This window comes from Erpetoichthys calabaricus, chromosome 10 (assembly GCF_900747795.2).
Source record: "Erpetoichthys calabaricus chromosome 10, fErpCal1.3, whole genome shotgun sequence".
NCBI classification, from domain to species: domain Eukaryota; kingdom Metazoa; phylum Chordata; class Cladistia; order Polypteriformes; family Polypteridae; genus Erpetoichthys; species Erpetoichthys calabaricus.
The window spans coordinates 138,550,069-138,563,947 of NC_041403.2; the positions used below are offsets into that span (position 1 = coordinate 138,550,069).

The following is a 13,879-nucleotide window of genomic DNA, read 5'->3' on the forward strand; positions in this document are numbered from 1 at the left end:
TAAATGTAGGTATATTCCTATTCTCATTCTAATATAATGAACATTGACTTCTCTAATTTAATACTTGTGATAACATAACTTTACATGACTCCTCCCTCAGGAAAGAAACATCCACGTTTCTAGCCTTGTAAATCTACAACTTAGAAAATACATCAACAAGTTAACATTGTGGCAGTGATTCCTAAACTTATGTTTTCATTTAGACAGAACTTTCCAATGTATCTGGAATAAAATGTACACGTAAAAGCTGAGAACATTTCTTTTTACTTATACCTGGGCTTTTTCTTTTGTTTGTTTTGTTTTTTTTTTTCCTTTTCTTTTTAAGGTTCAGCAAACTTTTTCAAATGATGAACATTCCTTCAGAAAACCTGACATTATTAAATGATTGAATTAATTTCAAATACCCACATAAATAAAAAGCGAGTTACAGATAATGAAATAACCAAAATGCTGCTTAAAATTTTCATTTTAATATGCAAGTACTTTTAATGATGACCCATGTAAACTCATTTTAGGCTGCAAACAGCCTAATAATCATCATACTGCGTCACAATATTTTTTTGTTTCTCTACATGTTTTGAAGGAAGTGATAATAGAAATGATGGCTTCACAGTATTTAAAATTTGGTGAAACATCTCACTCATAATCAGACTTAAAGAAAGTGAATTTAGCCCCCATGGCATCTTGGGTAGCTTAGGGAGACTATAACAGCAATGGGCGTCTTCCTTTTCCAAAGGGGATACTTGTCCTTACAATATCTGACAACTCTTCTTTTATTCAGCAGCTGACTGAGACCGGTATTTAACATCTGTGGCAAACATTAGAAAGCCCTAGAAAGAAAAAGACAATAGTGAGGATTGGTGTGCAGTGCATAGTACAGTCTGGTGCTCTTATTTTACCTTTTGGGTAATAATCACAGTTATAATCATACCTGTGCTTGATGGGACATTCACTTTGACAAAAGGTGTCTGTGTGTGTCTGACTGTGTGCCCGTTTGGATGCTATTTCTCTGTTACTCCAACAGATGGTGCATCACAAACATTCTTCGTAAAAAAACATTGCCTTAGTTATTCCAACAGATGGCATATCACAAACATTAAAAATGCAGTTACAAATCCCATTCTAAATGGCTTATTACAGAGACATATGCATTGTATGGTGCACTGCAAAACATTAATGCTGAGGTCTACATTGATTTCTTAAATTTCAACCCATCTTAGATGGGTAGCAGATCTAGTTTTTAAAACAAGTCTTCAGCACACAAACTTAAAGGATAATGTAATAATTTTCCAAGTCAAAATAATTTCTTCACAAACATGATATGTATGCATTTGCCAGGCAAAAGTCCAGTGATTTCTATAAATTTTAAAAATGCTCCCAACACTGGCATTTAACATTGGAGTGAACAGAGCACAGGTATAGCCTTACAACTTACCAAATACTTCCATTTTTCAAGCCAAGATAGTTGTCGAGTATTGATCTGTGTCTTGTGATTACACTAGCATATGCATGTTATTTTTGAACAAAACAATTTGGACATGAGTGCCAACTGGCTTTGTGTACTAGGAACCTGAACTACTGTATTTTATGACATTTCAGTAATTATTTACTACTGTGCTACTGATTTTTCTGACCATAAAATAGGTCATTAGGATAGCAATTGACAAGAAGAATTCATAATTAATTGCAGAATTACAGTATTTGAGGGTTCCCCTAGAGTGCCCCTTTATCTTGCATGATTTGGATCAAAATCTAATCAGCTGTGGCAGATGGCCGGGACCCCTGCCCGGCCAGGACGCCTGAAGAGCAAAAAGACCAGGAGAGGGACAAAATGCCAATATTATGAGATTCAGCCATTTTAAAAGACACTTGAAGTCTTCTGCTATCTTTTCTCCAAACTGGGCAGTTGTTTCCTCCAAATTAGGCCAAGTCACAATAAATTGTTTGTGCCACATGGTTGCTTTTATTTTGATTTACTTCCATATCTATGTGTGAAAACATCCAAGTAATTTATGATAAAAGAATATGCGATAAATTATTATTTTTAGGCATGTTTTCTAAAATTGAAAGAGGATGTATTTGTTAAATTTTTACGGTTTTATTTTCTAGTTGTGTTGTTCCCCCTTTGCCTCCATTGTAAAGTGCCAGTGCAGGCAAGATATATTTTTGAAATTTAATAGAAAATGCTGGACTTTGGAGCACTAGTTTGGCATGGTTAAGGCATACAATATATACCATGTTTGTGAAGAAACAACTTCGGTTTATCCCTTAACAAGTGCTCAGCCCTGTGACAATTGGTATTTTTTAAAACTGGTTTACTAATCAGCTGCTACCCGCTGCCAATAATGTGCATTCAGTTCTTTTTAAGTCATTATTTCCCTGTTTGCAGAGTAATGAACAAGCACCTAGCCCAGTCACTAAAGAGTATAGCGCAGACTATTAAAAATAAAAACTACTTAGATGTTCTGGAATCCTAGTAAATTTAAAGAAACTCCCGCTAAACAGTAACCCCTGGCATACGTGTGTTCTTCTAACCAGCAGTTGCAAAGACAGCTTGAGTTTGAGTTCTGTTTTGTGTGTTCTGCTTTGCAACCCAGTCCATTGTATTATAAAATTTACTTTGCACTTTAATTATTAGGGGCCGTTGTGGTGTGAAATTTTGCACAGAAGTTGATAAATATTTTGTATGTCTTTATTTGTAACTTACTGTAGGCAAAGCAATGTAATATTAGTGTTACATCAGTGAGAAGCATTCATGTTTCCCCCCTAAGACTAAGTCAGGACAATGAATTTTACGACAGATTTTGGGGAAGTACCTCAAACAAGTTTGGCAAATATTTCTCTGCCGGACTCTCTCAGTCGACCCCCACAGGACAGCCAGACTGCCTAGCTGGCAAACTTCACCTTAACACATGGTTTGGAGGGCAGGTGTGAAGGTGTTCTGACCCCCCATTTGTCTGAAGTATGGCTGTTTGGAATTGGCTTGTATCAAAAGCCTTTAAGTACCATGACGCCCTATTGGTTCTAGGGATTGGACAGAAAATCTATAAATTTGCTTGCTTTACGCAGCTCTCTCTCTCTCTCTTACCAAACTGATGAAAGACCATCTCACACACCATTTACTGAAAAGGACAACACAATGAAGAGCACAACTTGGCAGTCATATTGAGACAGGCATATAGCCTGTTATGAAGAAAGCTGACCACAAAATGAGGACTTAAGTAGAGACATTTTAAGTAACTAACAAGTCTGTGTGCTGCCTGAAACTCCACATCCACATTTATCAGATTGTATGGTTGCCAATATTCAAATGTACTTTGCATATTGTCATTATTTATGAATATTATCAACAATACATTTTTAAAATTGTAACTTAACTCCTGCTTGTCTTTTACTACACCTAATTGCCTGAGGTTATAAATGTAGAAGGGAAGGTGAGGAGAAGTTATATGGCACAATACCTTATAAACAGTGGCAAGTCTGGGAGTTTCGAGGCATTCTGACAAAGGCTACATATTAATAATACAAAAGGGGAAAATAGAGTAATATATCACTCTACCAAGACAAAACAGGGGCCTTGTATGTACATTTCCTTGTATTGCACTAGTTATCATATTTCATTTACTTGTTTCCCTATGTGTATTTAAAAGTGCCTTGTTATGTTTTTTTTGGTACAGTGTGCTTTATAAATAAATCCTGCTTCAGCTGTGTCTCATTTTCTAGCCATACTACCTTTAATTTCAGAGAACAAGGGTGCCCAGCCTGTTCATGTCCAGTGCTAATCATGGTGAAATGTAGTTTGTTAATCAACTCTAAGCCGTGCCCATGTGATGGTAGATGCTTTCAACACAGAATGAATGTTTCATGGGCCCAAGTGTCATTGTCTATGTTGACTCTCTCTGAACGTGTGTTGTGCATGAGGTTGTTCAAATGATCAAGCAGCATGGAAGAAACAACAGCTGCAGAAGTCTTATTTTGCACTGATCCTTAGCCAGACCCACAAGAAAGCTGTAGCCAGAAGAAGACAAACTACTTTAGAAAAGGATAGAATACAAAACGCTCACCTGGTTTACTCTGAGGAGCGGATTTACCAGGGCAATGCCCTTGAACTCTGGTATTGGGAAACCACTCTTCAGTTTTTCTGTAAAATATGTAATTAGAAGTTCTGTTAGATAACTGGAGGTAAAGCATCACTAAGTTAGCACAATATAAATGTTTGTATAAAATCTGTAGAAAAGGTAAAGTCATGGCTTGTTTTCTCAGGATACACAGTTAACAACCCCATAACTTCAGGGATTCTCCTCTAGAGCTACTGTATCTACTCCATGCAGAACTATTCTCATAAATCTCACACGCCATTTTTCATCATACAATTTGAGTGACACGTGAAACTTATAGAAATAGCAATTGACCGTCCAGTGTTAGGATGTGATGAAGCCTGGCTGGTAAAGTGATTAGTGTGAAAACTTGCTAATTACCAAGGTTTATGATATTTCCTAAATTCTATATGTTTTCATTCAAATGTCTTTCATTTCACGCCGCTATCTTAGAGATCCACTAATGAAATGAACACATTAAGTCTCATTTGTCCACAGACGTTTACACTTCACAAACAGCATTATATTTACACACAATCATCTGAAAGAATTAAAAATGTTAATGCTAAAAAAGCCTACTTGTGTGCAATGTAATTAGCTTAGGTTTAAAGACCAAAACAATGTCTTTTATTTAAAAGTCTTCAATATCATTAATTATTATCAATTCAGTTGACATAAAATAAATGGGAAGAGTGATCCATTTTGGCCTTTCAGTGTAAAATGTAATCTACGAGGGGCGTTCAAATATAAACAGAAATTTTTGAGCTAAGCTTTATTTATTGAATACAATGAAATGACTTACACACTATTTTTCTATGTGATCTCCTGCCACTGCAATACCCTTGTTCCAGTGCTCAGGAAGCTTCTTAATCCCCGAAGAGTTGAAGTCTTTTGACTGCATGTTGACCAACAGTGTCAGAAGAGCAGCTTCAGCGACAGACTGCTGTCACTGTCCTGCTCCACAGACAGATTGAGGAGATCGTTCCTCCCCCAAACTATGCGACTCTTTAATTCCACCAGGGGGGGTAAACGTTAATATTTAACATTATACATAGTTACTGTCTGTTTTTTTCACCTGTATTATTATCATTCTTTAATTTAATATTATTTATTGTATCATTATGCTGCTGCTGGAGAATGTGAATTTCCCATTGGGATTAATAAAGTATCTATCTATCTATCTATCTATCTATCTATCTATCTATCTATCTATCTATCTATCTATCTATCTATCTATCTATCTATCTATCTATCTATCTATCTATCTATCTATCTATCTATCTATCTATCTATCTATCTATCTATCTATCTATCTATCTATCTATCTAATAACCTCCTCATTTGTCTTGAAAAATTCCTTAAGTGGACCAAAGAGATGATAGTCCCTCTCTGAATGACTTGCACCAATCATACACTCTTGATTGAGAGACACTCATCCCCAAACTGTTTTTAAGTCTCAAATAAATCTGAGATGGAATGACTCCTTCATTTGTCAAAAATTGAATAATAATGCGCTGCGCAACACTACTGTGTACCTCCTGCTCCGACATGTTGATGACAACTGACAGGAAGGGGGGAAAGAGCAGCTAGCACTACTAATGACAAGTTTATATATGCGTGTGTTTGTTCAATGAGTCAGGTCTACTTTGCACTATTTATAAGAACAGAGCATGAAAATCCCTGTTTATAACTGAACAACCCTCGTATTTGACTGTAAATTACAGAATTTGGATCCAAACATAATAGGCATTCAACAAATTTCCAGTCCAGGATCCTCCCTTGAACTTCCTCATGAAACTTGCAGAACTGGTTCTTACCCTCAAAGATTTCACTTTTGATTACAACTTTTTTTTGCCAGGTAGGTGGTGTTGCAATAAGTACTAGAATAGGACATGGCTATGCCAACATCTTCGTTGGCTGGGTAGAAGAGCGCTTCTTTTCTTCCTACCTAGGCTGTGTGCCATATCTGTACAAAAGATTCATCAATGATTGTGTTGGTGCTGCCTGCTGCACCAGGAGCCAGCTAAAGAATTTCATTAAGGCATTTATTAGTTTCTATCCATCTCTGAGGTTTATTGTCATTTCCACCAAAACTCGACTGTTTTTAGGTATCAGTCTTTCCATCTGCTTTCCTGGACTTAAAAGTTCTGTCTGTTACGAGCCAACTGACTCAAACAGTTACCTTCTCTACAGCTCCTTTCATCGCTGGCATACTAAAAACTCTCTGCCTCTTTCCCAGTTCCTTAGACTCCACCACCCCTGTGAAAATGAATCTGCCTGCAAAACTCTCTCTGAAAAATACACATTTGAGGTGTGACATTGCAGAAAATACATTAGAAGTAGGCTGTACTGGCAGGTTTTCTTGTTTTCCATTCTTTTCTAAAAAATATTAATCACATGAATTGAAAATGTATTATCTTTAAAAGACAGTATTAACACGTGTTTAGGGTTTCCCTCTGTTTAAACAGACAGGCTACTTCACAAGAATAATTTTACTACATTGCCCCATAAACTATAATCATATAGAATATATTATATTTAGGCTTTTGAACTGAATTAACTAACCAAATATAATCACAAATTTATTGAAATGGAAGTGTAATAATTAGCTCTAAACATTAACCCACAATTCCTGTTTAACTTATTCACACTAATGTATGAAAGGAACACAATTTCACCAACTAATCAATGCACAACATCAGTTCTTCCAGCTAGAGATCAACCATGGAGAACATTTTTAGCACACCAGAATAAAATGTCAATAGCATATTCATCAAATCATTGATACTGGAGAACAACAGAGGATGAAATTTGGAGTTTTAATACAAGCCCATTTAAGAGATGCTTATTTGAAAAAAAAATCAGTCAGTAGCAATGTCTAGTTGCAGTCCTGTGGCTGTGTTAATTGTTATTTTACTTTGCCATGTCTACTATGCTAGGGCAGATTGTCAGGATTGTTATTACCATATATACTCACGTATAAGTCAGGTCTTGAAACCCGAAAAATCAATCATAAAATCAGACCCCGACTTATACGGCCGTTCAAAAACACGACACTTAATTTTTTTTTTTTTTTTTTACATCTTCTTGCTTTCTCCACTCTCGCACCAGTTTCTAAGACACATCAAATTTTTTTACAGTAGCACAGCCACCAATTTCTTTCGCCACTTCAACAACTTTTAATTTAAAACCAGTTTCATATTTTCTTCTGAACGAACGCTCCATCGTAGATAAGGGATGTTCTTACGATTAAATTGTATGAGGGTGTGAGATACAAAAAAATACAAATCAGTGTAAAGGTCACTTTGGAATAGTTCAGGTATTACCATGTAATCACATAGGCACAATACATAGGAAAAAAAGGCAGTGTGCTCCGTGGTTACTTTCCCAGGTAAGGAAGCGTATTAGGGCCACGGAGAAGAAAAAAAAATATGGACACAGTGAAGAAAAATAAAGCATATGTTGAGAATAAAGTCAAGGAGATGAAGTCAGTTTAAGAAGCATGTACCGAGTTGGTCTCGTTCGTTATAGGAGATGGATGTCTGAAGCAGAGCTCCGCTAGCAGCGGCTTTATTTTCCCATGTATTTCATATTATTTAGAGGTAACTTGACCAAGGAACTTCCACTACAATATACAAGCATGAGTAACAAGAAGCAAAGTCAGAAAGAACCGGAAAAGAAACTTAAAGCTGAATCAAAGTCTGAACAGACATCCGGCCCGAGTGCAAGGTATGGCCTCTCGGAGACTGACCTGGAACAAGCAGACGAATGCGCAGATTTCCTGGGACACCGCTCCATTGTATCTTCTCCAGTTGAGAGTGAAAATGGGAGCGAAGGTGCAAGTGATACAGGTCGCGATGGATCACTGATTTCTGAGGATCATTCGAGATGATGCGGGATGTGCTCTCATCTACTCATCACGAGTCCGCAGCACCTGCTGTAAGAGGAGCTGCATTTCCACTCGCGGAGCATGAAATCCGAAATGAACTGTCCGAACTGAAAGAGATGATCGCTACACTGGCCACTGCCATTGCTATGGCCATAAATGAGCTTAAGAAGGATAACAAGAATGAGCTTATGAATGAGCTTATGAATGAGCTTAAGAAGTCTAACATTGAGCTTAAGAAGGATAACAAAGACTGGGAAACGCGTCTATTTAAATGTTTTGACGTGAACTTTAAAGGCATGTTGGAGAAATTAGAGGAACACATCGAAGAAAATAGATCCAAACTGAAAATACTTGCCGACCAGATTAATGACGTTACAGATCAGCTGGATGACGCTAAGCAGGCATTCACGGCTCGAGTTGAAACAGCAGAACAGTTGGCGTCTAACGCCGATGAAAAAGCTACAGCTGCGAATTTCGAATGCAAAAAACTCGGAGACAGACTTGCAGCCCTGGAAGATGGGTGTAGAAGAAATAATATAAGAATTGAGGGTATACCTGAGAAACGAGAAAGCTCAAGCCCAGTGAAATTTGCAGTAGAATTAGTCTCTAAAATAATTGGAGATGATTTTAAACTCGACATTGAGATAGCAGCTGCTTATCGCATATACAGATCAAGCACCTTCAAACCTAGGTCTTCTATTGTCCGCTTCGAGCGACTACGATGTAAGCTTGATGTGATGGCACTTCTCAGACACAAGCAAGAGATTATATTTGAAAATAATCTTATTCGTATTTTCCCCGACTTCTCACCATTAACAGCTGCAAAACGCGCAGCCTACTTTAACATTAAAAAGTTGCTACAGAAAGCCAATATCAAATACAGCCTCTTGTATCCAGCCAAACTGAAAGTGGAAGTTCAAGACCAATATTATGTATTTTCAAGCAAGGAGGAAGCTGAAAAGGAACTAAAGAAGCTGTTTCCGACACTCTTTTGAAAGTTAATAAGGAGCCATATTCTGTCAAGGCATGGGAAGGACCTATCATCTGCTGTCGGATCCACTTTTAAAGAGACTGGTATTATAATTATACATCCTTTTCTTTACTTGGACATTATATGTTTGTCTTAATTACAGTTATAGACGTGAGTGTAGAAGTGTGGAAGTAATTAAAGTAGGGGTTTTTTTTTTTACTACCTTAAAGTAGACTGTTTAACATCATACTCTTGGTTTTTAGCTACTTCTACTATTACATTACTATTACATTACTATTACATTTATGCTATTACATTAGGATTTACTGTTTATCCTAGACTACTTTTTAAAATCATTCCCAGGGTTCATTGTTTTATTATCTTAATATCTTAAAATTGCTGAAGATTATTTTAAGCTTAAAGACTGTTAATGATTATATTTTCGGCAGATAGTATTTAGAATTCAGCTGCAATAGATATCCATCCATCCATCCATTTTCCAACCCGCTGAATCCGAACACAGGGTCACGGGGGTCTGCTGGAGCCAATCCCAGCCAACACAGGGCACAAGGCAGGGAACCAATCCCGGGCAGGGTGCCAACCCACCGCAGGACACACACAAACACACCCCACACCAAGCACACACTAGGGCCAATTGAGAATCGCCAATCCACCTAACCTGCATGTCTTTGGACTGTGGGAGGAAACCGGAGCGCCCAGAGGAAACCCACGCAGACACGGGGAGAACATGCAAACTCCACGCAGGGGGGACCCGGGAAGTGAACCCGGGTCCCCAGATCTCCCAACTGCGAGGCAGCAGCGCTACCCACTGCGCCACCGTGCCGCCAGCAATAGATATCTCTTTGTTTTAATTCTCAAATGCTGCTGCGGGGTGGGGTTTGTTTTGTTTTGGACGTGCTCTGTCTCTTTGTATGTCAGAGGATCGGGATATCGCGAAGTGGGATCAAGCCTCATGTGGGGAGGCAAAATGGGGGGGGGGACAAAGGGGTTAGAGAAGGAGAGCAGGCTATATCTAATCTATTCTTCTAATCCTTATAACTATAAATATCAATGCAACAATAGGCTAAAATGCAATAACTCATGGGGAATTTTGAAATTAAGATTAAAACTGCCTCACTACCAATTAAGACTATAAAATGACATTAAAAACTCAGAATCAATGTCTCCATGATGGGACAGTTAACTTTGTGAGCTGGAATGTTAAAGGCCTGAATCACGAATTAAAGAGAAGGAATGTATGCTCTCACCTAACAGGCTTAAACGCTAAAATAGTATTTTTACAAGAAGCATGTACTGAGAAACATGGATCAGGGAACACTTAACACAAAGCATTTGCATGTAGCATGTGCTGCATTACTTATGACAGGTTTTGAGAAAATCTAGTAAATTTAACATTGATTTTAAAATGTTGTTTACGACGTTGTGCTTTAATGACAAAATAAACTATGAGAATAAAGTCAACATGTCAACTTTAATCTCAACATAAACTTCGAGATTAAAGTTGAAATGCCTAGAGTAAAGTCAGCATGTTGACTTTATTCTTGACATACACTTTTTTTTCTTCACTGTGTCTGTATTTTTTTTTTCTTCTCCGTGGCCCTAATACATTTCCATACTCAGGTGGCCGTTAGCATATAATCTCTTGGACTAATAGTTTTCCGCATTCGACTTCTATGACCGACATTATAAAATACCTGAAATTATATGGTAAAATCAAGCCCCGATTTACCCGTGGGTGAACTTAAACGCGAGTATATACAGTATCTCTTATATATATTTCTTTTCTGGTTTGTCCTGCTTCCACTTCAAAATCGGTCCCGCCCACATGCCACTGACACAGCATTTCTCGATTCCTATTCGTCCTCTTCCATGTCTTGCACTATACTGGCCTGCTGAGCGTAATACATCCAACAAGTACTCGAGATGCTGCCACAATGGTAAAGTAGCTTTACCACCTTTGCAGGAGCTACCTGTGTCTTTACAACAGCTTCTTACACAGCAAACATCAGAAGCTAAAAATTATCGTGAACACATTCGAGAATACAACTCTTCTCTAGTGATTGCTTCCATGGGTGCACAGATAACTCAACCTCCTGGCTACGGACCATACTGTTTTAAAATACACGGACAAATTTATCACCAAATCTCTCCACTATACGCTAACACTTCTACCTCTCCAGGATATGGACAGTTGTATGTTTTTGACACAGCGCAACCTACTGAAGTGCGCTTACAAAACAAAGCAAACTATGAATGCAGCAAAAATTTACTTCTCCAGCTAGATTCCATGCTCAGAACCATCAACCCCTTCGCTAAATCATACAAACACATGCACGAAATCGCTTAGTCCAATCCAACAGCATCTGTACAAATGGTTTTCAAGGAAAACCCTAGGCAGCATTTACGATGATACAATGCCCCAACATGTCACACCGATGCTGCAGCGAGTTTCATCTGAGAAGATGGCGAACCGCCTGCCGAAAGAGAGATTTGCATCTATCCCATAGGCAACTCCTGTAACCAGATTTCCACGCTCAATATGAATTGCGATCCTATGGTTTACCCACTTTTATTCCCTTACGGAGACATTGCCTGGCACAAAGATTTACAACATGTTCCCGATAAAAGAACCACCAAGCGAATAAGGCTTACTCAATGCCTTATTGAGTATGCCTCAATTCCTTAGAATCTACAGCGGGCGCCGGCTAGTTTTTATTATTGTTGTTGTTGCTGAAATATTACCTATGTTGTAGCCTAGAATTTTTGCCCCCCTTCCTCCAAATTTTACCATAGGTTAGCTTCCATTCAAGATGTTATTCACAATGTCTGCTAAAAGTATCTTAAATTTGCACTCCGCTTGTTTTGTTGGAATGCCTGGAATATTTTAGTTTGGCAGATTGAGCTTTAAACTGCAAAAATATTTAGAGGAGCATGACAAAGTATTTCACATTAAGTTTAATATCATATAACTGTATTGGTTTTAATTAATTGTTTTAATGGTAATCTTTTTTAATGTTTAACATTTTTTCTAAAAATAAAATTTTATTTTTGTCTGATGTTGAGTGTATCGCAAAGCCTGTTTATTAATAATTATTGTATTAGAATTAAGGTTACTGTATCACGCCTAGTAAGGATAAGGGGGGGGGCGTTGGAAAAACTGTACTTTGTCTCAGACAGCTTTATTTAATGTGATGGCCCTGACAGTTGTGTCCTTCATCTTTGGAACAATGCATCCATTGTCATTCACTTTTATAACTCTCTGACCTTAACAACCAAACAATGAATCAACCGTCACAAAATCGTCATGCTCCCAGAATATAGCAAGACCCCATGCTGTCCATATGTTCACAGTAAAAGGCATTGCACTAAATACTGGCAACAGTATGCAATTTTATTAGGTGATAATGTAACAGAATAACCCTTCATATCCAAATGTTCACCAAACCCATATTCTACTAGCAGCGTATGAAACAAGGGCACTGCTTGTGATGGGGACCCTTATTGTTTTCCCATAGGAAGCATACAGAGCACAGTCATTGTATATACTGGTGTACATGTAGGCAGCATTTTGAGGACAAAGACAGAGAAAGCCTACGTGAGAAAACGAATCAGCAAGTTGGTAGAGAGTTTAACTCAATACTAAAGAGTAAAGAACACAGAGAACAGGAGAAATTGGCATTTTATTTCATCAGCTTGATTAGTGTTTTTCTTCTTCATGTTAAATTCAGTAGCAGCAGTGAATTTCACACTGGCTGAATAATGAGCATTGTACATAACAGGGATATCAGGAGAGAGTGCAGGATGAATAAATGAATAAGAGGCTCTCAGCTCAAACTCCGATTGTCGCAGACAAATCATCCCATTACATAGATTCAAACACTATTGCAATACTGAATCCTATTTTTGATTTAAATTTAGAGATGGTTTACACACATTTGCACGGTAATTAATACAAATATAGACATCTGCTGGGGCGGCACGGTGGCGCAGTGGGTAGCGCTGCTGCCTCGCAGTTGGGAGATCTGGGGACCTGGGTTCGCTTCCCGGGTCCTCCCTGTGTGGAGTTTGCATGTTCTCCCCGTGTCTGCGTGGGTTTCCTCCGGGCGCTCCGGTTTCCTCCCACAGTCCAAAGACATGCAGGTCAGGTGGATTGGTGATTCTAAATTGGCCCTAGTGTGTGCTTGGTGTGTGGGTGTGTTTGTGTGTGTCCTGCGGTGGGTTGGCACCCTGCCCGGGATTGGTTCCTGCCTTGTGCCCTGTGTTGGCTGGGATTGGCTCCAGCAGACCCCCGTGACCCTGTGTTCGGATTCAGCAGGTTGGAAAATGGATGGATGGATGGATAGACATCTGCTTGATTTTCTCTTGAATATGCAAATGTCATGATTAAGTTTTGTGCAAATTCATTTGGTATTTTCTATGTCTTGAATGCAGTTTTTATTTTATTATTACCACACTTATTTTTTAACTTCACCTGTTTGTTGTCTGGTACAAATCTTGTAATCGATATTTAATCTACTTCCTATTGTCCAAATGACTTGAAATTTTGCACACTTACTCACTTCTGATGACAATACATGAATCAATAATCAGTTTTACTAATTAATCAATTAATCCATGTTAATTAATAAATGAAATTTTCATATGAAGAATAGTTAAAGATTTCACCAATAGATGGCGCTAGTAACAGATAGAAATATTAAAGGAAGTGTTAAAATATTGATTACAAAATTACTAAAACAAACCCAAGACTAAAATGTTGAAAATAGTATATATATAAAAATACTTTTTAAAAACCAAGCATATATTAAGTTAAAAACTGTACTAAAAAGTAAAAAAATAAGTCTCTCATATACCAATCATAAAATAAAACCGTGGGTGCTTTTCATCAATCAACATTCAAAA

General features: G+C 37.8%; 1 protein-coding gene across 1 annotated transcript in view; it reads right to left on the reverse strand.

The window, feature by feature from the left end:
• Nucleotides 1-453: 453 nt before the first annotated feature.
• The window catches only part of bpifcl (BPI fold containing family C, like), a 74,360-nt gene continuing 60,934 nt past the window's right edge, over nucleotides 454-13,879 (reverse strand). Inside the window, exons 15-16 of the mRNA XM_028811935.2 lie at nucleotides 4,065-4,141; nucleotides 454-830 (exon numbers count right to left, since the gene is read on the reverse strand). Of these exons, the coding sequence (XP_028667768.2) occupies nucleotides 774-830; nucleotides 4,065-4,141 (134 nt within the window). The 3' untranslated portion in view covers nucleotides 454-773. The remainder of the gene's footprint in view (nucleotides 831-4,064; nucleotides 4,142-13,879) is intronic.